Source organism: Vulpes vulpes, chromosome 2, assembly GCF_048418805.1.
Source record: "Vulpes vulpes isolate BD-2025 chromosome 2, VulVul3, whole genome shotgun sequence".
Taxonomy (NCBI): Eukaryota; Metazoa; Chordata; class Mammalia; order Carnivora; family Canidae; genus Vulpes; species Vulpes vulpes.
This window is the reverse complement of record NC_132781.1, coordinates 137,908,761-137,934,895: the sequence shown is the minus strand read 5'-3', so window position 1 is coordinate 137,934,895 and position 26,135 is coordinate 137,908,761. Positions and strand designations below refer to the sequence as shown.

The 26,135-nt window shown below is 43.0% G+C and overlaps 1 protein-coding gene across 1 annotated transcript; it reads left to right on the top strand.

The window, feature by feature from the left end:
• Positions 1–5,468: 5,468 nt before the first annotated feature.
• Positions 5,469–16,968, top strand: GINS3 (GINS complex subunit 3). The gene is made up of 3 exons (XM_026011842.2): positions 5,469–5,764; positions 13,400–13,633; positions 15,446–16,968. The coding sequence occupies exons 1-3, from the start codon at positions 5,579–5,581 to the stop codon at positions 15,674–15,676; spliced, it is 651 nt and encodes a 216-aa protein (XP_025867627.1). The 5' UTR covers positions 5,469–5,578; the 3' UTR covers positions 15,677–16,968.
• The last annotated feature ends 9,167 nt before the right edge of the window (positions 16,969–26,135 follow it).

Below are 26,135 nucleotides of genomic sequence, written 5' to 3'. Positions count from 1 at the left end.
TGTGCCAGATGTTATTTGAGGTGCAGAGGACACAGCAGTAAACAGATACATCTGAATAATAATGGTAAGAAAGACATTCCCTGAGCCCTTGCATGGGCCAGACCCTGAGCTAAGTGCTCTGCATATATTGGCTCATTCATTCCATTCATACCATGATTGTTCCCATTTTACAGGTGCAAAAACTGAGTTTTAGATAGGTAACCCTCCAACATCACAAAGCCAACTGAAGTAGTGCAAATAGGACTCTATCTAGGCCTATTGGATTCTAGAAGTCACACAGCAGTTGAATATAAATGGCTGCTAGAAATGTTCCATGGGTAGGGAGCTAAGCCATTTTAAATCCTATTCACTCCTTTTGCTTACAAATTCCATATTTACAGTTGGCATGAAGGTAAAATTCAAGATAGTTGTACCAAAACTTCAATAACTTTAAATTAGTGGAGCCCAATCAATGAGTTTTCATCAGAGCATTATCAATGACTTAAGTTCATGGACCCGAAAGATTATGCAACCTAATCTGTTGCATACTATTTTTACGTTGGCAAACTATTTTTACCACTTTTTAAAAATATTGGTTTATTTATTTCAAAGAGACTGTGTGTGTGCATGAGTGGGGAGAGAGGCAGAGGGAGAGGGAGAGAGAGAATCTCAACCACACTCCCCGCTGAGAGCATGGAGCCCAATGTGGGGCTTGATCTCACAACTCTGAGATCATGACCTGAGCCAAAATCAAGGGTCAGATGCTTCACTGCCGAGCCACCCAGGCACCTCTATTTTTTAGCACTTTAATTCAGGGTTTTCAGTGTTTCACTACTACCCATTGTGACTGTTTGTAATATGTGTACACAACTTGTCCTATTATTTACTTAAAATTGATTCCTTGTTTTTTGCTTAATGTTTTAAAGGAAAATAATATCCCTACTATAACTAAAGGGGATGAACTAATTCATTCAACAAATATTTATGAAGTGCCTAACATGCACGAGGAAGTGGGAATATAGGAATGAAAAATACACCAAAAAGAATCCCTGACCTCATGGAGCTAATGTTCACGTAGGGGTGACAGACAATACACAAGGTTAAAAAGTAAAATATAGGGGTGCCTGGTGGTTCAGTCATTTAAGCATCTGCCTTTGGCTCAGGTCATGATCCCCAGGTCCTGGGATGGAGCCCTGTGTCAAGATCCCTGCTCAGCAGGGAGTGTGCTTCTCCCTCTACTCTCTCTCCTCCCCACTGCTTGTGTTCTCTCTCTCTTAAATAAATAATTTTTTAAGTAAAATATATAGAACATAAGAGAGTGATGGTACTAAGGAAAAAAAATAGGGGGTCAGTTGGGGAGGGTTAAAATTTTGGATAGAATGGCAAGGGAAGGCCTCATTGAAATGGTGACTTTTGAATAAAGACCTGAAAGGGACCACACATATGAAAATCCAAGACAAAGGCAATCTAGTGAGTGAGAACAGACAGTGCCAAGTCCTGAGAAATGAGCATGCCTGGTGCTTTCAACAAAAAGGAGGTCATGGACAGAAGCAAGACTATACAGGAAGCTATTGCAAAAATCCAAGCAAGAGATGATGTTGGTTGGTGGCAAGAAATAATCAAATTCTAGAAATACTATGAAGGCAGAGCCAACATTTGCTGATGGACTAGTTATAGAGTACAAGGGGAGATGAATGAAGAAAAACCCTAGAACTTTTGGCCTAGGAAGCAACTGGAAGGATGGAGTTCAATACGTTTCATCTTCTTTTTTAAATCCCTCCATAGATCCTCCCCCGTCCCCCAGATCTGGATTTCTGCTGGATTTCTGTGACTTGCATCACAGCCTCCCCACTCAGTGGAAGAAATTTAGAAAGCACCAGTATTCAAAAGAACAGATTTAAAGCTGCTTGTGGTTTTGGTGATCTAAAGTCTGTGTCTGTCCCACAGTTCTAGGATTCTGCAATCTTGAAATGATGACACTGGGAAAATTAGTGCTTTTTTCAGGGATTCTGTAGACACCTTTGGAATACTGAAATTCTATATATGGTAAATATAGTGCCCACATCTGAATATCATAAATATGCTGAAATTCTGTCTACCACAATTCTGGTACATAGGTTGATTAGCTGGGTAGTAAGGAACACAAGCTTTCAGAGAGAAAAGAAACATTCCTGGCTCTTAAAAGTTAGGGTATAAACAGACCTATACTTGATAAACTGTGTACCACTTTTGTGCATCAAAAAAATGCAATTGTTTAGCATCATAAGTTCAAACTTTATTTTCACGTTTCCTGGCTTACTCATTAGTTCAAGAAGACATTAAATAAAGCAAAAATACTCAAGCAGTGAATAAGTTTCATGCCGAACCAAGATACCACAAAAGAAAAACAAGGTAATCTGATTTTATCTTAAACACTGGCCTATTACTTTAGTATTAAAATAGCTGTGGCATTTGAGTATAGAGACAATTTGTAGAAAAATAAAGCCTTTTTTTGGCACTGATAAATCATTAAACATCTATCTTAATGGTTTCAACATAAAAAATGGCTTACTAGCCTTGTCAGTAAATAACCCGCATTGCTTTCAGTTAGACAAATTACCATATTTCTAGTCACTGTATCCAGACCCTACAGCCATTTCATCAAATTATAAAATTTGACTATGAATTGTTTACTTTTATATTGGGTAGTCTAGCAAATGGAACATTTAAAATATGATAAAATTAAAGACTCTCCTGTAACTACCTCTAAACAGATGCCTAACTAAATGTTCAAGACTGGTTTCTCTATAGGGCTGGAAATCTACCAGTCTAGTGGCTCCTGGACTCCATGACCAAACTCATCTCTTACCCCAAATTGCCCATATTCCTGTGTTCTGCATATCCGTTAATGACATCTCCATCCACCTGGTCAACCAGGCTAAAAACCTGAATTATCTTTGGCCTCTCACTGCCCTTCACTTCTTTTATCTAATTAATTGCCAGATACGGTTCACTGAACTTCCAAACTGACTTCCCTGTATCGAATCTCTACCTTCTTCACCCCACTGCCAGAATTCTCTCCTTAAAGCTCAGATTTATGTGGTCACTTGCTCAAAAATCTTACTCTTCCCTATTCCCTGTGGAATAGCCTAAACTCTTTAGCACCCGGGGCTTTCCACAATTTGGCCCCATTTTCCCCACCACCTCTTGTTTTGATTACAACAGGATTTAATTTGTAAGGGTGACTGAGTAATGACAGAGTGGTCAGTGCCATTGAAAGAAGTTTTATTGCTCACATATCTCAAAAGAAGGGGGCACATTATGCTATTCAAAACCACATAGGGAGGGACGCCTGGGTGGCTCAGTGGTTTAGAGCCTGCCTTCGGCCCAGGGTGTGATCCCGGGGTCCTGGGATCAAGTCCCACATCGGGCTCCCTGCATGGAGCCTGCTTTCTCCCTCTGCCTGTGTCTCTGCCAATCTCTCTCTCTCTCATAAATAAATAATCTTAAAAAAAAAAAAGCCACACAGGGAGGTATTAGGGTCAGGAAGGAAAACAAAAGGAGTGAAAGGAGAGCATGATCCAGAGCCTTTATTGTGGTTTCTGTGGGAAGAAACGGGTGACATAGAGTAGGCAAATTTGAGTGAGCTTAGGATGGGATACTTTGAATAATGTCAGTGCACTCTGTAATAAAAAAAGGTGTCCAGTACTCAGCCCTGGGGTGATTTGGGGCAAGGGAACTATTGGCTTGGTACGTGAGAGTTAAAGGAAGTAGTTGGGGATACAGACTTTCAATTGTTTGGTTAGTGGAAGCTGTGTGCACTGGCAAGTTAGCTCACTTTAGGAGGGACAGCTCCTGGGAGTGGAGGGGGCCTGAGTCCCCAAGATGTCACAGCATTTTAAAATGCAGGGAATAAGAAACATAACTAATACATATCTCCCTTCCCATGAACCTTTGGCTCATAGCTCTAGTCACCCCAGAAAACGCCTTTCTGTATGAAGTACTACAGTGCATCTCTCAACACCACCACTGCCCATAGCTGTGATGAATAGCACCCCAAGTCTGGTAGCACGTAACTGTTAACCTTAAAAATAAAAATGCGTTATTTTCCCAGCAAAAATATGTTTATTCGAGAATAGCAGAGAATTACAATCCAGGGCAAGCAACTTATGGCAAAACCAAAGATATGACCAGAGAGCAAACCAGAGTTGGCTCATTTGTGGGGCGTGGGGGCAGTTGGGAAAGCTGTTATAAACAAGAAGTCATGGGATGCCTGGGTGGCTCTGGGGTTGAGCCTCTGCCTTCCACCCAGGGTGTGATCCTGGAGTCCTGGAATTGAGTCCCGCATCAGGCTCCCTGCAGGGAGCCTGCTTCCCCCTCTGCCTGTGTCTCTGCCTCTCTCTCTCTCTCTCTGTCTCTCATGAATAAATAAAATCTTTTAAAAATAAAAATAAAAAATAAATAAACAAGAAGTCCATTGGAGTAAAATGGACAGTGGCTTCTCATTGGCTCAGTTGCGACTGCTTCTCATTTGGCTGGGCCGTTCGAGGAAAGCCTTTCTTCCTTTTGCTAAGGTAGTAAGATTATATCCCAGTGCAAGGTCCTACTCTCCCTGTTGGATTTGCAACTAGCGAAGACTGGTAGGGCATGAGAGCTCCCCCTGCTGAATCTCCTGACTGCATTTTAATGAAGTTTCTCTTTAATAATTTTCACAATAACCATGATCCCTTCTCTATCTCCACCCCCACCCCCACCCCCGACTTAACAAGTGATTGCATCTGACACAAGTACCCATCCAATCTACAGGGGTGGCTGGCAACATGGGACTGTTAAGACCCTCCCCAAAAGACAAACTGGGCCAATCAGATGTCCTCTTTTCAAATTAAGAGCCGACAAGAGATTTCCAGTGGATGGTAAAGTGAACTGGAAGGCCCTGAAGTCAACTCAGGCAGGACCTTTAAGCCAGGGATGGTCTAGTGCTCCACCCCTCCTTCTACTCCATCCCTTACTAATGCCAAAATACTACAAATAGCGCATAAATTATCTTGGGCTGGTGCTGGAGATTTTTTGTTTTAATGTTTCTTTCAAGGACGAAGAATAACAGGTACAGTGACAAAACGGGGGTAAACAGGTCTGACTTGATCAAGCCCGAGACGGAGGCCACAAGGATGCCTTTCTACACGCCCCCAAACGTGTTGCAAAGTGTTTTTAATTTTATGTAAACATTTAACGAGGATCACATAAACACAGGCTAGTACAACGCATCCAGCAATGGGCGTTTCCAGCTCCTTTTTAAGTTTCCCACACTGGGCTCACACTGTGCAGGGTAGAAATCTGCCCCGGGGCGGGGTGGGGTGGGGGTTCTACTGCTTCCCGCCCCTGATCACGTGGGACCAAGTCCGCATACTATCGATTGCTTCTGCCTGGGCAGAGCCGCCGAGTCGACTGCTCCGGTCTGGCTCGTCCCTGGCGCGGGAAAACTTCCAATCCCGCCGCGCGGCCGCCGAGACCGCCACGCCCTCCACGTCCCTGAGCTGCCCGCGCTTCCTCCTGCTTTTCCGTCCCGGGCTCCCGGCATCGCACGAGTGGGAGCGGAGACGCTCCAGCCGCAGTCGCCGTCATGTCCGAGGCTTATTTCCGGGTGGAGTCGGGTGCGCTGGGGCCCGAGGAAAACTTTCTGTCCTTGGACGACATCCTGATGTCCCACGAGAAGCTCCCAGTGCGCACAGAGACCGCCATGCCCCGCCTCGGCGCCTTCCTCCTGGAGCGGAGCGGAGGGGCCGAGACTGACCACGCGATCCCTCAGGTGAGCCTTGCGGCGCAGCATCCGCCGGAAAGACTACAGTTCCCAGGGGGCCGCGCGGCCACGTCGCAGGGCGCTGCCCTCCCTGGGATTTGCCGCGCTGCCGCGGTGCGGGGAAGCGGGCCTCCGCGCGCTCGGCCGGTTTCTGAGCGTTCGCCCTCTGAGTGGAACCGGGTTGGTCCCACGTGGCCAGGCCGCTGCTTTCACTTTTGAAGCTGTCCTAGTGGAGCAGTGCCCGCCCCACCCCCGTGTGTCGAAGGCTGTAGAGTCGGCTACTGCTGGCCGTTTCGGGACCGGGGTTCTGATCACGTCTGTCCTTAAACCAAAGCTTTGGTTCCGTAGGAGGGCGTGATACGTGTCGGAGCCGCACGCGGCGAGGTTCGTTCCTGCGCAAGGACGAGGGCTCCTCCGCGAGCGTCCACGGGCCACGCGGGAGTGGGTGGAGCGAGGGAGAGGATCCCTCCACGACGCCTTTGATCCTGCGACCCTGTGCTCGGACGCGGCCGCACGCTAGGGATCGAGCCAGGACGGGCTGTGCACCTGCACCTGCACCTGCTCAGGGCCCCGCTGCCCGGAGCTGTGGCTGCGCACGCAAGTCTGTCCCGGGAAGGGCTCGTCGGCGTTATTTTGTTATTTTCTTTTTCATCTACATTTTGTTTGGAAGGGTGTGTTACTTCGGCATATTTGTTTTGTTTTTTTATCGAAGTAATGCATATACAGCGTTTTAAAGGTCAGAGGGTACCAACAAAATTTATGTCAGAAAGTAGTAGTAGGTTCTGCCTTGCTTTCCCTCGCTCTCTGGAGACTTTTTAAATAGTTTCTTCATGATTCGCCTTTTCTTTTCTTTTCTTTTCTTTTTTTTAAGATTTTATTTGACAGAGATAACAGGACAAGTAGTAGGAGCCGCAGGCAGAGGGAGGGGGGAGGAGCAGAACCTCTGCCGAGCGGGGAGCTCAGCGTGGGGCTAGATCCCAGGCCCCCGGTCACGACCTCAGCCCAAGGCACATGCTCATCCTAGGCCTGAGCCACCTCGGTGCTCCACTTCTGTTTTTAAATAAGAGTCTTAAGCTTGTTTTCTTGATTTGTAAAAAAATATTTCTTGGCTTTGCGTTTTAGTATATAAAAGGATTTTGTTCTCCTACACACTGGTAAACTGAGATGCACTGCCCTTTTTTACTTTAGATTTAATTAATTAACATATAATGTATTATTAGTTTCAGAGGTAGATGTCAGTGATTCATCACTTGCATAATAACACCCAGTGCTCATTACATCACGTGCCCTCCTTAAGGCCCATCACTGGGTTACCCCACCACCTCCCCTAAGGCAACCCCTCCTCTTGTTTCCTGTGAGGAGTCCATTATGATTTGTCTCACTCTGATTTCATTTTATTTTTTTCCTCTCGTTTTATTTCTTCTTCTCTTCCCCTATGATCCTGTTTTATTTCTTAAATTCCACAAAGGAATGAGATCATATGATAATTATCTTTCTCTAATTGAGTTATTTGACTTAGCATAATACTCTGATTCCATCCATGTCATCACAAATGGCAAACTTTTTTTTTTTTAAGATATTATTTATGTATTCATGAGACACAGAAAGAGAGAGAGGCAGAGACACAGGCAGAGGGAGAAGCAGGCTCCATGCAGGGAGCCCATCGTGGGACTCGATCCCGGGTCTCCAGGATCACACCCTGGCTGAAGGAGGCACTAAACCAATGAGCCACCCGGACTGCCCAGACTTTTCATTTTTTGATGGCAGAGTGGTATTCCATTGCATATATATTCCACATCTTTATCCCTTCATCTGTTGATGGACATTTGAGCTCTCAACATAGTTTGGCTATACATCCACAATAGCTCTGGACATTGCAGCTATGAACATTGGGGTGCAGGTGCATCACTGCCCATACTTTATTCATATTGCCTTCTTTTACCTAATCTCACTTTGTGTTCCAGGATTCCATCTAGGATTCCCCATTGCATTTAATATCTGTCTCCTTAGGCCACTCTTGGCTGTGACAGTTTATCAGCTTTTCCTTGTTTTTAATAACTGACAGTTTTGTGGAGTGCCAGGCAGATAATTTGTGGAATGTTCCTCAATTGGGATTTGTCTGACGTCTCCCTCATGGTTAGGCTGTAGTGACAGGTTTTGAGGAGGAAGAAAACAGAGGTAAAGTGCTGCTTTTATTGTATCATATCAAGAGCTCATGCTGTCAGCATGACTTATCACATTGATAGAACCTTGATCACCCAGCTGAAGTAGTGTTTCTCAGGATTCTTTACCATAAAGCTACTTTTTTCCACCCTCCATACTGTTCTTTTTGGGGGGGAGTCATGCGCAGCTTCACTTAAGGAATAGGGAGTTACGTACTTCTTTTAGGGCAGAGTGTCTATATAAATTATTTAGAATTCTTCTGCATGGGAGCTTTGTGTAGGAAGGTTTTTAAGGACATGTTTAATTTCATTTGTAGATATAGAACTATTCACATTTTCTATTTCTTCCTGTGTTACTCTTGGTATATTGTTTTCTCCCCTAGGAATTTGACAATTTCATTTCCATTTTCAGATGGAGTGGTACAATATTCGAAATCTCCTTTTACTGTCTTTTTGACATCTGTAGGATTATGTTGGTGTCTTGGTTTTTTATTCTTGATAAGAAGGTATGCCCCCTTCATTAGTCTTGCTAGGTGTTTATCAATTACATTAGTCTTTTTTTTTTTTTCTTCAAATTTTTTATTTAAATTCCAGTTAACATACAATGAAATATTAATTCAGGAGTAGAATTCAGTGATTCATTACTTACACATAACACCCAGTTCTCATCATAATAGGTGTCCTCCTTAATCCCTATCACTCATCTAGCCCATCCCCCACCCACCTAACTCCATCAACCCTTGTTTTGTTTGCTATTGTTAGGAGCCTTTTATGGTTTGTTTCCTTCTGTCTCTCTTTTTTCCCCTCTCCCATGTGTTCATCTGTTTTCTTAGCCTTTTGTTTTTTAAGATTTTATTTATCTGGGAGAGAGAGGGTTCAGAGCAGGGGCAAAGGGAGAGGGAGAAGCAGACTCCCCTGCTGAGCAGGGAACCTGATGTGAGCCTCAATCCCAGGACAACCCCCCCCCCCCCATCATGACCTGAGCCAAAGGCAGACACTTAACCTACTGAACCACCCCAGTGCCCCTGTTTTATTAGTGTTTTAAAAGAACTTACAGCTCTGTTAATTTTCTCCTTTGTACCTTTGTTTTCTATCTCATTAAGTTCTTAATTAGTTCTTTCCTTCTACTTTCTTTGGACTTAATTTTCATTGTTTCCTACCACCACCACCCTACAGCACTAACAATGCATTTTGAGATGGGTCCCCAGGTTATTGATTTCTGCCTGCCTTTATGCATTTTCTAGCTCTACATTTCTTCAGAGCACACCTTTAATTGCATTCCACAAGTTTTGATTTGTTGTATTTTATTTTCATATCAACGAGTTCAAAATAATTTCTAATTTCCCTTGTAATTTCTTCTTTGACTCATGGGTTATTTAGAAGACAAGTGCTTAATTCTAAACATGTTGGGATTTTGTTCTTTATTTTTTGCTTTCGATTTTAAGCTTAATTCATTCCACTGTAGCCAAAGAATGTAATCTGAATGATTTCACTCTTTTGAAAGTTAAGGCTTGCTTTATACTCCAACATAAAATCAACTTAACCATTCTATATGCACTTGAACCAGGTGTGTATTATGAAGTCATGGTGTGTGATAAATAATGTAAGGTCAAGTTTGCTGTTTGTTTTGTTGAGATCTTTTATATTCTTACCTTTTGGCTGTTATTTATCTAAAGAGATATGCCAAAGTCTCCCACTCAGATTATAGATTTGCATGTTTCTCCTTTCTGTCTCTCTTTAAAAGAGATATATATAAAAAATAAAATTTAAACATTAGAATGACTGTATGCTGAGTCCTGTGAGTTCTCTTAGTGAATCATCAAACCCGGGGTTGGTCCTGGGGATCCTTGTACAGACAGAAATGGAGACAGACCAGAAGATAGGCAAAAAAAGACAGGTATCTGTCTTTAAAGGTATCTTTAAAGATACCTGTCTTTTTTTAAATTTATTTATTCATGAGAGGCAGAGACACAGGCAGAGGAAGAAGCAGGCTCCTCCATGCAGGGAGCCCGACGTGGGACTCGATCCCCGGTCTCTAGGATCATGCCCTGGGCTGAAGGCGGTGCTAAACTGCTGAGCCACCCGGGCTACCCACCTCTTTTTCTTGTGGCTATGATGATCCTTTTATTCTTGTCAGATGTCCTTTTTATCTTTAGTATGCTTATTTCGTTTGACTACTATTTGCATGGCATTTTTTCAACCTTTCTGTGTCTTTATAATTAAGATATATCTCTTTTAAACAGCGTATAGTTGGGTTTTGTTTTTCTTTGGTTTGACAGTTTTCCAATTGGTGTACTTAATTTGTTTATATTTAATTATTGATATGTTTGTGTTTATTTTTGCCTTCCTACTATTTACTTTGTGTCTTGCATTTCCATGTTTCTTTCTGGGATCATTTTCATTCTCCTTTCAAGATTTCCTTACTCTGTGTCTTCTGGTCTGTCTCCATTTCTGTCTGTACAAGGATCCCCAGGACCAACCCCGGGTTTGATGATTCACTAAGAGAACTCGTAGGACTCAGCATACAGTCATTCTAATGTTTAAATTTTATTTTTTTATTTTTTTATTTTTTATTTTTTTAGTGATAGTCACAGAGAGAGAGAGGCAGAGACACAGGCAGAGGGAGAAGCAGGCTCCATGCACCGGGAGCCCGATGTGGGATTCGATCCCAGGTCTCCAGGATCGCGCCCTGGGCCAAGGGCAGGCGCCAAACCGCTGCGCCACCCAGGGATCCCCTAAATTTTAATATAATAAAAGGATACAGAGCAAAATCAGCAAAGGGAAAGAGTGTGTGGGATGAAGTTTGCAAGAAGCTGGACACAAGCTTCCAAGAGTCCTGCCCCAGTGGAGTCACACAGGATGCACTGAATTTCTCTGATAATGCATTATGACAACGTGCATGAAATATCATGACCAGGGAAGCTCGTTAGAGGCTCACTACCCAAGGTTTAATTGAAGGCTAGTTACATAGGCACTCTACCTAACATATCAAGATTCCAGGCTCCCAGAGGGAAAGCAGGTATTCAGCATAAAGCACATTGCATAAACTGTTTAAGCACAGTGACTCACTCATATCCCTCCTGAGAATACTGGGAACCCTCCTGAAACCCAAGTTCTAGGACACCCACCAAAGACCAACCTTGTAAGCAGGCCCTTCTAAGGAGGGCAGTCTCAGGCTATGTTAACTTTCTGTACACTTCCTATCTGGAAATGTCATTATTTCACCTTTGCTTTTAAAGGTTATTTTCACTAGGCATAGAATTTTAGATTTGTGGTTATTTCAGGCCTTTTTAAGAAGATGTCATTCGGGATCCCTGGGTGGCCCAGCCTTCAGCCCAGGGCGTGATCCTGGAGTCCTGGGATCAAGTCCCACATCGGGCTCCCCTTATGGGGCCTGCTTCTCCCTCTGCCTGTGTCTCTGCCTCTCTCTCTCTGTGTGTGTCTCTCATGAATGAATAAATAAAATCTTTAAAAAATAAGATGTCATTCTATTTTCATTATTTTGTGGCTTCCATCTGTTGAGAAGGTGACTTTGACTCTTTTTGCTCCTTTTGTAAGAGAGATGTGTTCCTCACTCCCACCAGCAGGACCTTCTGAGATTTTCTGTAGGTCTTCATTTTTTCAGCAATATAAGATGTGCCTAATTGTGATTTTATTAGTATTTATCCTACTTGGTGTTCATAATGTTCCTGGAATCTGTGATTTAATATCTCTTTTTAGTTTGGAAAATCCATGGCTTTTGATACTTTCTTTGCTTCAATGTACTCCTCTCTTTCCGGGCTTCAAATTCCATGCAAGTTAGACTTCTTTCTTTCTTCCTTTTTTTTTCTCCTTTCTCTCTTTCTCTTTCTTTCTTTCTTTCTTTCTTTCTTTCTTTCTTTCTTTCTTTCTTTCTCTTTCTTTTTCTCTTTCTTTCTCTCTTTTTCTCTTTCTTCTTTCTTCTTTCTTCTTTCTTTCTTTTTCTCTTCTTTCTTTCTTTCTCTTTCTCTTTCTCTTTCTCTTTCTCTTTCTCTTTTTCTTTTTCTTTTTCTTTTTCTTTTTCTTTTTCTTTTTCTTTTTCTTTTTCTTTTTCTTTTTCTTTTTCTTTTTCTTTCTCCCTTCCTTTCCTTCCACCATATTCCATATGTCTCTTATGCTCTTTTCTCTATTTTCCTTTTATGCTTCAGTTAGTTTCTATTTACCCTTTTTTCAACTCATGACTCTATTTGTGTCAAATCTGGTAAGCTAGTTAATGTGACTTAATCTATTTTCTTTTCTTTTTCTTAAGGGGTGGAGGGGCAGACGGAGCACTACTCTCTCTGATAGTGCTCAGGGAGAATCCTGATGCAGGGCTCAATCTCCCATCCCTGAGATAGTGATCTGAGCCAAAATAAGAGTCAGAAGCCTAATGGACTGAGCCACCTAGGCGCTCCCTACTGAGTTTGTTTATTTGTTTTTATTCATGAGAGACACACAGAGATAGGCAGAAACACAGACAGAGGGAGAAGCAGGCTCCATGCAGGGAGCCGGATGTGGGACTTGATCCCTGGACTGGGATCACACGCTGAGCAGATGGTTGACTGCTGAGCTACCCAGGCGTCCCTCCGTACTGAGTTCTTAAAGTTCAATTCTTGCATTTCTCAGATCTGGAATTTCCATTTGATTTTTAAAACTTTATTTAAAGTTGGTGCCTAATTAGTCTTAATATTCGGTACCAGATATTGGACTTATTTCTCTCTCTCTCCTTTTTTTCTCAAATCTTGGTCCCTTATGTACTGGCTGCTTTGGCAGCCTTGAACTCAAGATTTGTCACTCCGGCCCTGTGAGGTTGGCAGAAAGCTCTGCTCACACACACCACAGAGCCATTCCTACCTTTTGCAGCAGTTTTATGCTGTTGCTGCCTCCTTTGATTCAGTTATGTTTGACTTTTATTTTTTTGGACATTTCTCTTCATTTCTGGTCTATCATGGCCACCTCACCATATTTCCCAGTTCTCTTAATGCTTTAAAAATATAGACCTTTATCTTTTCTGTCACCTCTGAAGCTGTGAAGCGGGACAGAGAGGCGCTGTGGCCTGAGCTCAGGCTGATGCCACTTTTCCTGGGAGCCCCCAGCACCCAGGCTGGTGATTAGCACACAGTAGGCTAATCACATATATGAGCAATAGATATTCATAGGAAGCAGAAATGTTTTATTATACTTCTGAAGTATCTGCAATTAGAAGTTTTTCTTTGTGAGTTAGAAAACTTTCCCTTTACCCCATTCTGTTCTGTGCTTTTGTGGACTAAATCCATTTCTCTCACCGTTTCATCATGACATTTATGAAACTTCAGCCCGTGCAGCTCAGTTTTTCAGGTCACATCCAGATCTTCTGTGTTTGGTAGCTCTGCCCCCAAAGAGAATAGGCAGCACTGATAGTGCTCAAGCTGTGTATATTTCCTTTCTGCCACACACATTTACTATGGTATTTGCTCTTAAAAATCTCCATTCTTGTCTGAGGCAGGGCTCCAAGCTTGAACTCCCCTTGTGGCTGGCGAAGGGACTTTTTGACAACAAGCGGCGGATCATTTCTGTGGAACTTCCCAAGATCTACCAGCAAGGTTGGAGGACAGTGTTCAGTGCCGATGCCAATGTGGTGGACCTCCACAAGCTGGGGCCACATTTCTACGGGTTTGGCTCCCAGCTCCTGCATTTCGACAGTCCAGAGAATGCAGACATTTCCGAGTCTCTCCTGCAGGCAAGTAATTAATGTGAAAAGCCAGGACACTGCACATGCCCCAGGAGCTGGCATGGCAAAAGCCCCAGACTTGCATCATTTATACAGTTAGTGTATTTGTCATTCCATGTCAACCAACAGACTGTGTTTTCCAATGATATACATACTTAAAAGTGATTGGCCTGGGCTCTTCATACTTGTTTATTAAGAATTGGGACCAGCAGGAAGTCCTGGAAATAAGAAAGGGATGGTGGTTGAGCACACATGACAAGCACTCAAATGCACCCCAGCCCAGCCCAGCCCCAGGACTGGCAGGAATGCATGTGTTCTTGTTCACTTCCCTTGTTCTGGGGTTAAGATGTGGTCCTGGGGATCCCTGGGTGGCGCAGCGGTTTGGCACCTGCCTTTGGCCCAGGGCGCGATCCTGGAGACCCGGGATCGAATCCCACATCGGGCTCCCGGTGCATGGAGCCTGCTTCTCCCTCTGCCTGTGTCTCTGCCTCTCTCTCTCTCTCTCTCTCTCTCTCTCTGTGTGTGTGACTATCATGAATAAATAAATTTAAAAAATTAAAAAAAAAAAAAAAAGATGTAGTCCTGCCATGTACTCACTGTGTAATTTGGTCAAGCCACTTAACCTCTCTAGGCTTCTCAACTTTTACCTGCTAAATGGAAATATAATAGTGCTAAAACTATCACATCGCAGTGAGATGATGTCGTGCTATTTCATAAATGGTGCCTATTACTGTCAGGTTACAGATAAAGTAATGTTTTATGTATATTACCATCCTTACTATATGACCTTATTTTAACTTTCCATAATTACTTTTTATCCTGCTAATATTAGAAGAAACCATCCTTCCTACCTCCTGTTTTACTTCCTCATTTCTAGCTTTAGAAGAACTGGAGGCTGAAGACACATTTTCTCCCTGGGCTGTGCACATGCCATCCATCAGGCTCAAGGGTTGTTTGGCCTAATATGTACAGGTGCTGTTTTTAGTGTGGATAGGAAAGAAAAACTTTGTTGCAATCCATTCAGATAATACCTAGACTATAGATAGTTGGAGCTTAGGAAACTTGAACAGGAAACTAAAAATAAGGAAGTCTAACAATGTCACCAAAACATGTTCTTGACCAGGAACACTGCCCTTTGTTAGTGAGTTCTGTGTTTTCTTTTCCCAACACTGCTCTGAAGTCCTATAAAGTTGCTTATATAGGAGGTGACATTGCCATGAGGCAGTTGATGAAACTTCAGCAGGGGCTTATGGTTTTGGCCTCAGCCCTAGGGTAGAATGACACCCCTAGATCACACGTGTCTCTATCCTGCTCTCAGACTGAAAAAAAATAGAAAATGTATTCAGTTAGATCAGTTTCTGGTTAAAACCTGTCATCATGTGTCACAGGACATTATTATGGCCTTTGTCACTAATAACAGTAATGGGTAAGGCTTTTCAAGGAGCTTACTCTTCCTAGCCATTTGCTAGGTGCTCTACATGTGTTCCTTCACTGGTTTCCTGACAACCCATTGGATTTTCCTAACAGTCCATTTCACAGATGGGGAAATTGAGATGTAGCAATGTCATATAACTTCCTCGAATGGTAAAGTTGCCTCAGACCTCCTTCCGACTGAGTCTGAGACCAAACTCTTTCCCTCCGTGACTTTGAAACGTTCAGGGATGGGGCCACCAGGTTGGCTCAGTCAGTAGAGCATGCAACTCAGGGTTGTGAGATCGAGCCCCACTTGAACTCAGTGTAGAGATTACTTAGATACAAAATCTTTAAAAAGAAAATGTTAGCCATAAAGATGGATCTGATTTCTCTTACTCCCTTCTCCAGACATTCATTGGACGATTTCGCCGCATCATGGACTCCTCCCAGAACGCTTACAATGAAGACACTTCAGCCCTGGTAGCCAGGCTCGACGAGATGGAGAGGGGCTTGTTTCAAACAGGACAGAAAGGACTAAATGACTTCCAGTGTTGGGAGAAGGGCCAGGCTTCTCAGATCACAGCTTCCAGCCTTGTTCAGAACTATAAGAAGAGAAAACTCACTGACATGGAAGGCTGAAGGCCAGGAGAACACAGAAGTGCTCCTGGTGGAGTTATCACTGTGTGTCCTTGAAAGGAGCCTCGCTGGCCTTGTCTAGGACCAGAACCGTGTCCCATGTCATGGCTTATTCCTGGCAGCAGTCCCAGGAGTGGGACCATCTGGTGGGGACATGCTGAAGGATGTCCCTGGCCTGTAAGGCTTACAAAACTATCCTATCCTGCTGACCCATAGCCCAGGCCTACCTAACCCATTTATCCACAGCCAGGGAGAAACCTAAGTCCTCCAGAAATAGGGGTAGTTAATGCATTGCAATACAGTTGGACCTGGGATCCCTCATGCTTGGGAGTGTCACAGCCTCCCGTGTCCACTTTCAGTGGCTCCAAAGCGCAGGTACAAATGGGCCATCTTAGCCTTCTCATAAATATTCTCTCAAGCCTAACTGCCCCATCTTCCTTGTGTTTGCCCAGAGGACGGCACCCCCAAGACACCAGCCTTACCTGTATCTCCTGCCTCTGAGGAGTTACCAATTTCCAAAAACAGTTGCCACGAATAAAGGAGAAAAAGGAAAAGGCAGATGAATGGCAGGGCTTCTAAAGAGAAGGCAGTGCTTTCCTCCTCTGTCATCAGGGCAGGGACTGAGCGTCTGTCTCAGAACTCAGCAGTCAGCCGGGGGGGGGGGGGGGGGGGGGGGGGGGGGGGGGGGGGGGGGGATTAACCTGCGCCTGTCTTTTGGCTTGAGAGCTTCAGAACCACCTGCACAACAATCAGTTCCCTCCCTAGAAGAGCCAACAGGGAGTCATTTGGAATTGCAAAGTAGTTATTAAAGGCTGTTAGCCAGCCCTTATTACTACATTGAAAGCTGGACTTTTAGGGTTGCTGGTTAGGAAGAGCCCCGTTTGAGAAGCTTAACATGACAAATTTAAGTGGGCAAGAGGCCGTGACTATGTTTCTCCTCTTTAGTAAATTCAGCAGCTTGACTACCTAGAGGATTCCAGACCATTTACCAAGGATCTGTTTAAGCAAGCACAAAGCTCTTCCTCCGAAGATCAAGGCAGAAACGCGGGCTCAGGAAGAGGCCTCATTCCCTGCAGGCCAGCATGTGAAGGGTAGTTGTGCTGCCACCAGCCTCCCACGAGTGATAGTTGTCTTTGTCATTAGAAATTATAAAGGGGTTTGGGTATCCAGATTGTGCACATCTCCCTGCAAATTTAGAATGCCACAATGGCTTTTTAAATGCATGTTTGAAAATGAAACCAATGTTTTTATAATTTAATTTTGATGCTAAATAAATGATCTATTTTGCACATGAATACATTTTGTACAAGTATTATTTCTGTAACTTGAGTACTACAGACGATCAAAGTGATCAGAGAATTTTGTCTTTGATCAAATTCAACAGTAATGCCCAATTAAACCTGTGTGTCAGTGATTCCTCTTTTGTTTGCACCAGACTCGTGTACGTTCTCTGTAGGAACAAGACGTGTCCCAGAAAGGTGGGACTTCATTGCTAGCACAGCATTTACATATAGCCAGGGCCCTGGAGAGGATTCATAGAGTAAGAAGAGCATATCATTTCATTTTTGGAGTCACTATTTTCACAGATAGCTTTGTATTTAAAGTCTGGCCAAAGGCAGCTGCCATTTTTTTTCCTCTTACTGGAAAAACAAATGCACCAGAGTCACATGCCAGGGCTATGTGAGGATGCATGTGCAGAATTTTTTCCCTGTTTTACGTTTTGAACAGATTATAACAAATAGCTTTTGAAACCTATTTCCAGTCACAAGTTTGCCTTCAAGCCTTTCAATTACCACCCTGCTTCCCTGCAGTCCTTCCCAAATCAGGCTTATAGATCACTATTTCAAAAAGAGTCCAAAATGATTCACATAGCAAATTACTCTTAAGATCAAGGAGTGGGGGAAATCTATGTCCTTTCCCCTTAAGGCTTTGTTCCCAGGTAACTGGCCTTAAGTACAAAGACCTCACCATATTCAGTTTTTTTTCCCTGAGACCATCTGGGCTGCAGAGGGAGTGGGGGAAGTCTTGGCCTCCTGGGTCAGTCCCTTGACCTCTGAACTTTAGAGAGCCCCAGGCTCAGTCCTGGGTCTCCCCTAGTGGTTCTCATCTCCGAGGGCATCTCATCCCATCTCAAGCTTTAAATACCATCTATGTGCTGTTGACTGCCCAAAATTTTATCTCCAGCTCAGACCCCTCCCTCCCACTCCAGATTTTGCATCCAGCCACCTGCCTGACATTTCTACTTAAACATCTGACCTAACATCGCTGGAATTGAGCTAGTCTTCCTCCATCTGCTCCTCCTATAATCTTTCTCTTCCCTGTTTCTGACTATAAGGCCATCCTTCCCTGTTGCAGGGGACAAAACCCAAGTACTTCCTTGGCCCTTTCCTTACTCTCTGTGTCTTTTGGATCTACCTTCAAATCACTTGCACAACCTGACCATGTCTTCCCCACCTTGAGACCTCACCATAGCGGCCAGAATGGTCTTATTCAAAAATAAATCAGATCTTACTCATTCTCAGCTCAAAACCCTATCTCTGAGAAAAAGGTCATTCCATCATCCCAATCCCTTTTGTTAAAAAGTTCACGTAACCCCAGTGATCTGGTGTAGAAATTGTTTTTAATCTGCTTTTTGAAAGATTTATTTATTTGAGAGAGAGAGGGTGAGCAGGAGGAGGGGCAGAGGAAGAGACTCTCAAGCAGATTCCCCACTGAGCAGGGACACCATGCCCCCACACCTCGCCCCCATGCAGGGCTCAATCTCAGGACACTGAGATCATGATCTGAGCCAAAATAAAGAGTTGATGCTTAACCACCTATACCAGACACCTCTGGTGTAGCAGAAGTAATTTTTTTTTTGGTTTGTTTTTGTTTTTGTTTTAAAGATTTTATTTATTCATGAGAGACACATACATAGAGAGGCAGAGATACTGGCAGAGGGAGAAGCAGGCTCCATGCAGGGAGCCCAACGTGGGACTGGATCCCGGGTCTCCAGGATCATGCCCTGGGCTGAAGGCAGGTGCTAAACTGCTGAGCCACCCGGGCTGCCCTAATTTATTTTAAATAAAAATTTCACATTCTGCCTAAGAAATTTTTTAGTATCTTAGAGAGTTTCTCATTACTGTCTCAGCACCACTGGACCTGAAAAGTTTCTGGAACGCTGCACCTGAAGTAGTGAAATCAGAATGCAGAAGTACTGAGTGATGTGCTCAAGCACTGTGAGTCTATCTGTTCTCTTCAGTCCCCTGCCCATCCTTCAAGAAATCCCCAAAAGTGCTTTTTTCACCTTTATGCTTGAAACAGTTGTGCTTAAATGAAAATTAGTATTTTACACATTTTAGCAAAGGAAAATGACTATGCAGAGGCCATATGTTTCTGAAAGTAGATATCTTTGTATTTAAGAGAAAAAATCTATACTTGAAGTAACTGGTTGAACAAAATGTCGGATAGATGCTTAACTATAAGAACCTTAATTTTACAACATTTACCTAGTATGGGCAAACTGAAATTTTTTTATATTGGATACACACTGATAATTTCTAAAAGACCATTAAATACCCTTAACCTAAAGACAGGTGTCTAAATTTGGAGTTCTCTTGCTCACTCTTGATACTACTATTTTGACTGAGCAGTAAGCCTCCATATGAATCAAGGGTAAGCCTGAGACAATGTATAACCACACTCTCTTACTTCGAGCAAATTATTAACAAAGGTGATGGGCCCAGCCAGCTTTTGTTTGAGCTCATTTTGTTGATTTTTCCAGGCTTGTGCATTTCTGTCTAACTCAGAGACACTGAGACCCAGCTTGTTGCCTGGCAGCCTTACTTAGGAAGAGCATTCTCCTTTCGGGGTACACTCTTCTGTTGCCTGTGCTGGGTCTAGGGGAAGGTACCAGTGGGGCTGCCCCCAGAAGCCAGAAGTCACCTTGTGTGTCTTCCGAGATCAGAGTCAAGTCGGCTAAAGGGGCATCATTCCATTAAAACCTCTTTTATTTGGGAATAGTTGTAGATTTATACGACAGTTGTGGAGGCAGCATGGAGAGGCGCCCTATCCTTCCCCCAGCGTTCCCCCACATCTTATGTAACCATGTGCATTTATTAAACACTGTTAACTAAGCCACAGGCTTTATTCACATTTCACCAGTTTTCCCACTAATATCCTTTTCCTGTTCTAGTATGCAATTTTAGAATTCTCTTGCATTTAGGGGGCAGTCATTTTTGAAAGCAAAAAAGAACATCAGACTCTTCCCCTACATTAGTTTCAGGAGTTTAGCATATTAGAAACATTTCATTGCATTGATACAGGTAAGGGCGGCCAAGTAGGGGCCTGTTAGGCCTTGTCCAAGAGCAAGCTGCTGGTCAGCTCATCAAGAAGGCAGAGTATCTGCTTTTCACCTGAAAATTTTACTCCCTAATATTTGGATCTGATGGGGAAAGGCCTCTGATTTTACTTAAAATTTTAGCATTCTCTCTCGACAGCAATAACATAATTTTCTCTCCTTTCCCTTCTGGTGCATACTAGCTAATTTTCTTTGTGTCTAAATGAGTTTAAAAAGAGCACAGCTTTATACACCAACATTATTAACAAGTGTCAGGACAGCTCTGAAAATAGTGCCTGGGAACTGCTAGTGTTTCAGAATCCATAAAGGGAGCACACAGAACCAGCTAATCCTGGCAGATATCTCCCACCTATGCCCAACTGAAAAAAAAAAAAAAAAAGTCCCAGAGTTTTAAATCTTTATGACATTCTTTGCTCCTATATCACCCTTGAGAGTTTATTTGATTCTCACATAATTTCCATCATTCCCTTTGTGCAATGAAAATTCTTCCCTGAGGACAGTTTCTTTGCTTTGGATACAGAAAAGCAAATGAGTGGCTAAGGAATACAGATTCAAGTGCAACCAGTGAGACAGGTCAGAGATGAGGGGGGTGTGATTCATTGAAGAGAACGTGTGGTGAAGATGCATGTTGATGCTTGAAGACTAGAGACAAACCTGTAATTAGAGTCGGCATTTGCCAGAACCGTAGGATGGGAAAGGTGACAACAGTTGTTCCCAGAGAGTGACCTTATGTTAAACGGAAACAAGTCGGCTATCTTATAGGCTCAGGAGCAAAACACTTACAAAACTTTTCAAAAGACACTGTCATTTTCTAATTTAGCATTTCGTGCTCATGTCTTTATCTAAGATTCCAGATAAATATTAAGTAATGTGCCTCTTTTCAAATCATTGGGAAGCCCAGGAGAGGTTTTTCTTGGGTTTTAAGCCAGCTCAGGCCTTGAACCACATTTTGGAGGATTCTCCTGGCTGACTGTCCAGATCATTTCAAATATCTTTAAGGGGAGCTGTCCATATAACATGATGCAGCCATGTTTCTGTATGGCCAGCAATGAAAATCAAGTTCTGCAATTTTAAGGCATTTTCAAAAGACATTAGCCAAAACTGACCAACATCACTCCATTTTGAAAGACTGTTAGCTCCATTGACTGTTGTGATTTTAAAAGGCTTCCCTGCCACTGCAATAAAACAGAGAAAGCATAAGAAAAAAAAAATGTGTCAAGTTATGTATCTGTTTTTGTCAAAGAAACAGTGTAGCTGAGTTACATGGAGATGATGGTCTTACCTTGCTTATTTACAGCTTGAGGCATGCCCACCTCCTCAGTGTCATCCACGGGATGCAGCAAACTTCCATGAGGACCTGTACCATATAACAGATCTCTCAGGAAAGAGGTCATGTCTTCAGGCCCCTGATGTGGTCATTAATTCTGGAAAGCCAAAGAAAGAGAACTAATGTAGGGATGACTTCTTGTTTGTATTCTCTGTGGGACACCTTTGTTTAGTGATTCCATTCCTGTCCTTTCTAGACACGCATTCTGTGTCTGACTTGGGCCACAGTGCAGGAAGGTATAGGCTAAAGAGTTCTCACTGTCCTGGGGCTGGTGGGGGAGTTGGGTCAGGCACAGTTCACCATCTGGCTCTTTCCTCCTGTCCACAGGGTCTTTCCTGATGCCTCCTCTCACCAGCCTCCAGCCACCACTCTGGGTTCTATGCCCAGAATTTGTTTTGGAGGCAGTGACACGCCTGCTTTTTCCAAATTCCTCCCCAAATAAGCAGATGTTAGAATAATGGAGTGTTTGTTATGAGGTCTCCCTAAACTGGTAGCTGTGATACAATAGCTTAGAGCTGAAGGGACCCAGGAGGATTAACTAGTACAGGTTGTAAAAAATACTTCTTTTTAAAAAAGTAATCTCTACACCCAACATGGGGCTCAAACTCATGACCCTGAGATCAACAGTCACATTGGCTGACTGAGCCAGCCAGGCACCCCATAAAAAATACTTTTTATCGAGTTATATTTACATGTAAATACACATGAAAGAATCTGTACTTTATCTTTAGATTACGAAGCATTACAACATGAAACCCCATCAACTTCCGCTCATTTAAGTTCTAGAACATAATCAATGCTTCTTGGTTCTTTATGCATGGTTTCCCTGTTGCCTCCTACCCCCAGAGTAACCATTATCTTGGATTTTACACATATGACTCTCTTGCTTTATATGTCTAATGAATATATTATTTTGGTTTGGTTTCAAACTTTGTCAAATACCATGCTGCATGCACCTTGCCTCTTTTACTCAATTTTATGTTTTAACTTCCAACCACCCTATTGTAGCTCCTTTTTACTGCTGAACATTATCCTACTATGGGAATATGTCACAATTTCTAAGCCTTCTCTCATTGCTGGACATTTGGTTCACATCCAGTCTTTTTTCCTATCACAAACATTATCACTGCGCACATTCTTTGACACATCTGGGTCATTTATTTGAGAGCTTCTCTGGGGTGAGTTTCACCCAAGAGTGAAATTGCTGGCTGGTAGGTTCTGTGGGTGCTTGACCTCACAAGATAGTGCTGAAGGGTACCAATCTGCTCTCTGATCAGCTATGTTTAAAAGTCCTCGTTATTAGAGTTCTTAACTTTTGCCCATTTAATGAGTATGAAATAACTCATTGTGATGCTAATTTGCATTTTGCTCAACACTAATGAAGCTGATTTTTTTTATATGTTTACTGGATGTTCATGCTTCCTCTTCTCTGAAATGTCTTTTTATGTGTCTTGCCTGTTTTTCTAGTAGGCTTTTGTCTTCTCCTTACTGATCTATTGGACTATCCTGGATACCAATCCTTTGTTGATTTTCCATGTTGCAAAAATATCTCCCAGTTTGTTGCTTGTTATTTAATTTTCTTTGTTGTATCTGTTGATGGATAGAAAAATTCTTAACCTACTTTTTTAATTGAAGAGAGAATAGGCACAAAGAGGTGATAGGAACTCCTCAATACAAACATGTTACTGTGGAAGAACAAAGTTGGACCCTTACCTAACACCATATACAAAATTTAACTCAAAATGGATTAAAAATCTAAACATAAGACCTAAAAGTATAAAACTCCTAAAAAAATAGGGAAAATATTCGTGATTTTGGATTTGGTAATGAATTCTTGAACCTGACACCAAAAGCCTAGGCGACAGAAGTAAAAATACTTAAATGGGAGTAAGCACTTCTGGACAGCAAAGGAAATAACATGAAAAAGAAAACATGGAATGGGAGAAAATATTTGCAAATCATGTATCTGAGATGAGGTTAATGTTCAAATATATAACCAACTCCTACAACTCAACAACAAACCAACCTGATTAAAAATTGAGCAAAGGAGTGTATAGACATTTCTCTAAAGATGACATACACATGGCCAATAAACATGAAAAGATGCTCAACATCCCTTATCATTAGGGAAATGTTCATCAAAACCACAGTGAGATACTATCTCACACTCATTAGAATGGCTGCTATCAAAAAACAAAAACAAAAACAAAAAAACCCAAAACAGAAAACAACAATTTCCAGCCACTGTGAAAAACAGTATGACGTTTCCTCAAAAAGTTAAAAATGGAATTATCACATGATCCAATAGTCCTACTTCTGAGTATATACCCAAAAGAACTGAAAGCACAATTTTGAAGTAATATTTGCATACTCATGTTCATCACAGCATTATTCACAATAGCCAAGACCTAGAGGCAACTCAAGTGTCCATGGATGGATGAATGGGTAAACAAGATGTAGTAATGCATACAGTGGAATACTATCCAGTCTTAAAAACAAAAGAAATTTTGACCCCTGCTACAATGTCCATGGACCTTGAGGACATCATAGTAAGTGAAATAAGCCAGTCACAGACAGACAAATACTTATATGAGGTATTTAAAATAGTCAAACTCTTAGAAACAGAAAGTAGAGTAGTAGTTGTCAGGGGCCAAGGGCAGAAGAAATGGGGAGTTGTTCAGGTGTATAGTTTCAATTTTTCAAGTTTAAAAAGTTCTGGAGATCGGTTGCACAACAATGAATATACATAACACTACTGAACTAACACGTAAAAGTGGTTAATATGGTAAGTTTTATGAAATATATTTTTTACCACAATTTACATTTTTTAAAGTTTTTTTTTAAAGATTTTATTTATTTATTCATGAGAATACACAGAGAGGAGAGAGAGAAGCAGAGACACAGGCAGAGGGAGAAGCAGGCTCCATCCATGCAGGGAGCCTGATGTGGGACTCGATCCTCGGTCTCCAGGATCACACCCTGGGCTGCGGGCAGCGCTAAACTGCTGAGCCACCAGGGCTGCCCCCACAATTTACATTTTTAAAAAATTTTAAATATCATAGCTAATAATAGCTGTCATTTATTGAGCACTTACTCTGTTCCAGGCACTGTGAACGGGCTTTGTATGCATTATCTCATTTACTCTTCTCAACAACCCTGAGGGATAAATTACTATTTCCCCTCATTTTCCTGGGAAAGTGGCTCAGTGAAGTTAAGTAACTGCTCAGTGTCACACAGTAGCAAACGCTGAGCCCAGGGCTGGAACCCAGGTCCAGTTGACTCTGAAGGTTGAACTCTTCACTGCTCTGCCGTGTTATGCAGTGAGCCGCAGAGCCAGGCCAGGAGCCATGGGAAGAGCCCTCTTCCCAGCACACCACCAGGTGTCTCGTTCTTTAGCTGTGGTCCTTCCAACACAGGTTCTGCAGGCATCACCATGCTACTACTCCTAAGCATCGCCTTTGGGGAAATTGGCCCAACTCCTATAAATAGGAGTCCTCAAAAAAAAAAAAAAAAAAAAAAAAAGGAGTCCTCTTTCTGTTTCAAAACACTGCTCATGTCTTTGACAATTCATGCTCATTCTGGAGATTGGAAGCTGCTATTTTTGAAGATATTTTGCATGGCGTCTTGCTCCAGGGGCCCTTGGTATCTCAATTGGCAGAACACAGTGCAGCCCTCTGGATTTGATTATATGTGTCTAATCTGCAACTTTGGCTGTTCCCAAAACTCCCCTCCCTTCCTCTCTGTTCCCACCCCAACCCCTCACTCAAAACAAAGTGCTCGGGGGGGATCCCTGGGTGGCTCAGCCGTTTTGTGCCTGCTTTTGGCCCAGGGCACGATCCTGGAGTCCCGGGATCGAGTCCTGTGTCTGGCTCCCTGCATGGAGCCTGCTTCTCCCTCTGCCTGTGTCTCTGCCTCTCTCTCTCTCTCTCTCATAAATAAATAAAAACAAATCTTTAAAAAAACAAACAAACAAAACAAAGTGCTGGGTGGTTGGTCTGTTAGAAGGGAGGTTTGCAGGAAGAAGAGCCCACAGAGCAAGGCTGGCTGGTTTCTGACTCTTCCAATGTGGATTTCACTGAGAGCAGAAACCCCATTCATTTGCTTCTCTGATGAGGATCCACTCTGAGCCAGTGCTAGACACCAGGTCTACAGTAGGGAGTGGAATGCTCACCCCTGCTGGCTCGTGGGGGATTATATCTAACCGTGACAAGACCTGTCATGAATTAAGGGGCATGTGAAAGGGAAGAGCTGGAGGGAGCTTCTTTAAATGGTACATTCATGGAAGGCCTCTCTGAGGAAGGATGTGGAGCCTGCCAACTGAAGAGCCCAGAGAAAAATGTGCCAGGCAGTAAATGTAGCAATTACCAAGGTCCTGTGCAGGAAAGGATGAGGTCTGCAGCTTGGCCTATTCTAAGAAAAGGAGGCCTGGGTGGCAGGTGTGTGGAAGACAAGAAAGGAGAGTGACAGAGGGGAAGGTAGGAAGAAGTCAAGGGGTAGGAAATAGGGGCTAGATCCTTTGAGGGGTAAATACAACAGACCTCCACCCCGTGCATGGAGCTGATGGGTAGAAGGTGGGGGAACATTACTGAGTCATCGCAAGCAAGACCCCAGGAGAGGCTATATAGATTGCTTAAGAACCTATGGCACGAGGACCCTCCCCAGTCAGTGTGTGTCTCGGGGCAGTGACATTTAAGCAAAATCCTAGCAGTGGTTCTCAAAGTGTGGTTCCTGACTAAGAGGATTGGCACCACCTGTGAATTCACTGGAAATGAAAATTCTCAGGCCCTACCCTAGAC

What these genes read in the sequence shown, in the direction of transcription:
- GINS3 (XM_026011842.2), top strand. Translation starts at nt 5,579, where the DNA reads ATGTCCGAGGCTTATTTCCGGGTGGAGTCGGGTGCGCTGGGGCCCGAG. An exon ending in CTGACCACGCGATCCCTCAG is followed by an intron (nt 5,765 to 13,399) that starts GTGAGCCTTGCG and finishes TGTCTGAGGCAG; the next exon opens with GGCTCCAAGCTTGAACTCCC. An exon ending in TTTCCGAGTCTCTCCTGCAG is followed by an intron (nt 13,634 to 15,445) that starts GCAAGTAATTAA and finishes TCCCTTCTCCAG; the next exon opens with ACATTCATTGGACGATTTCG.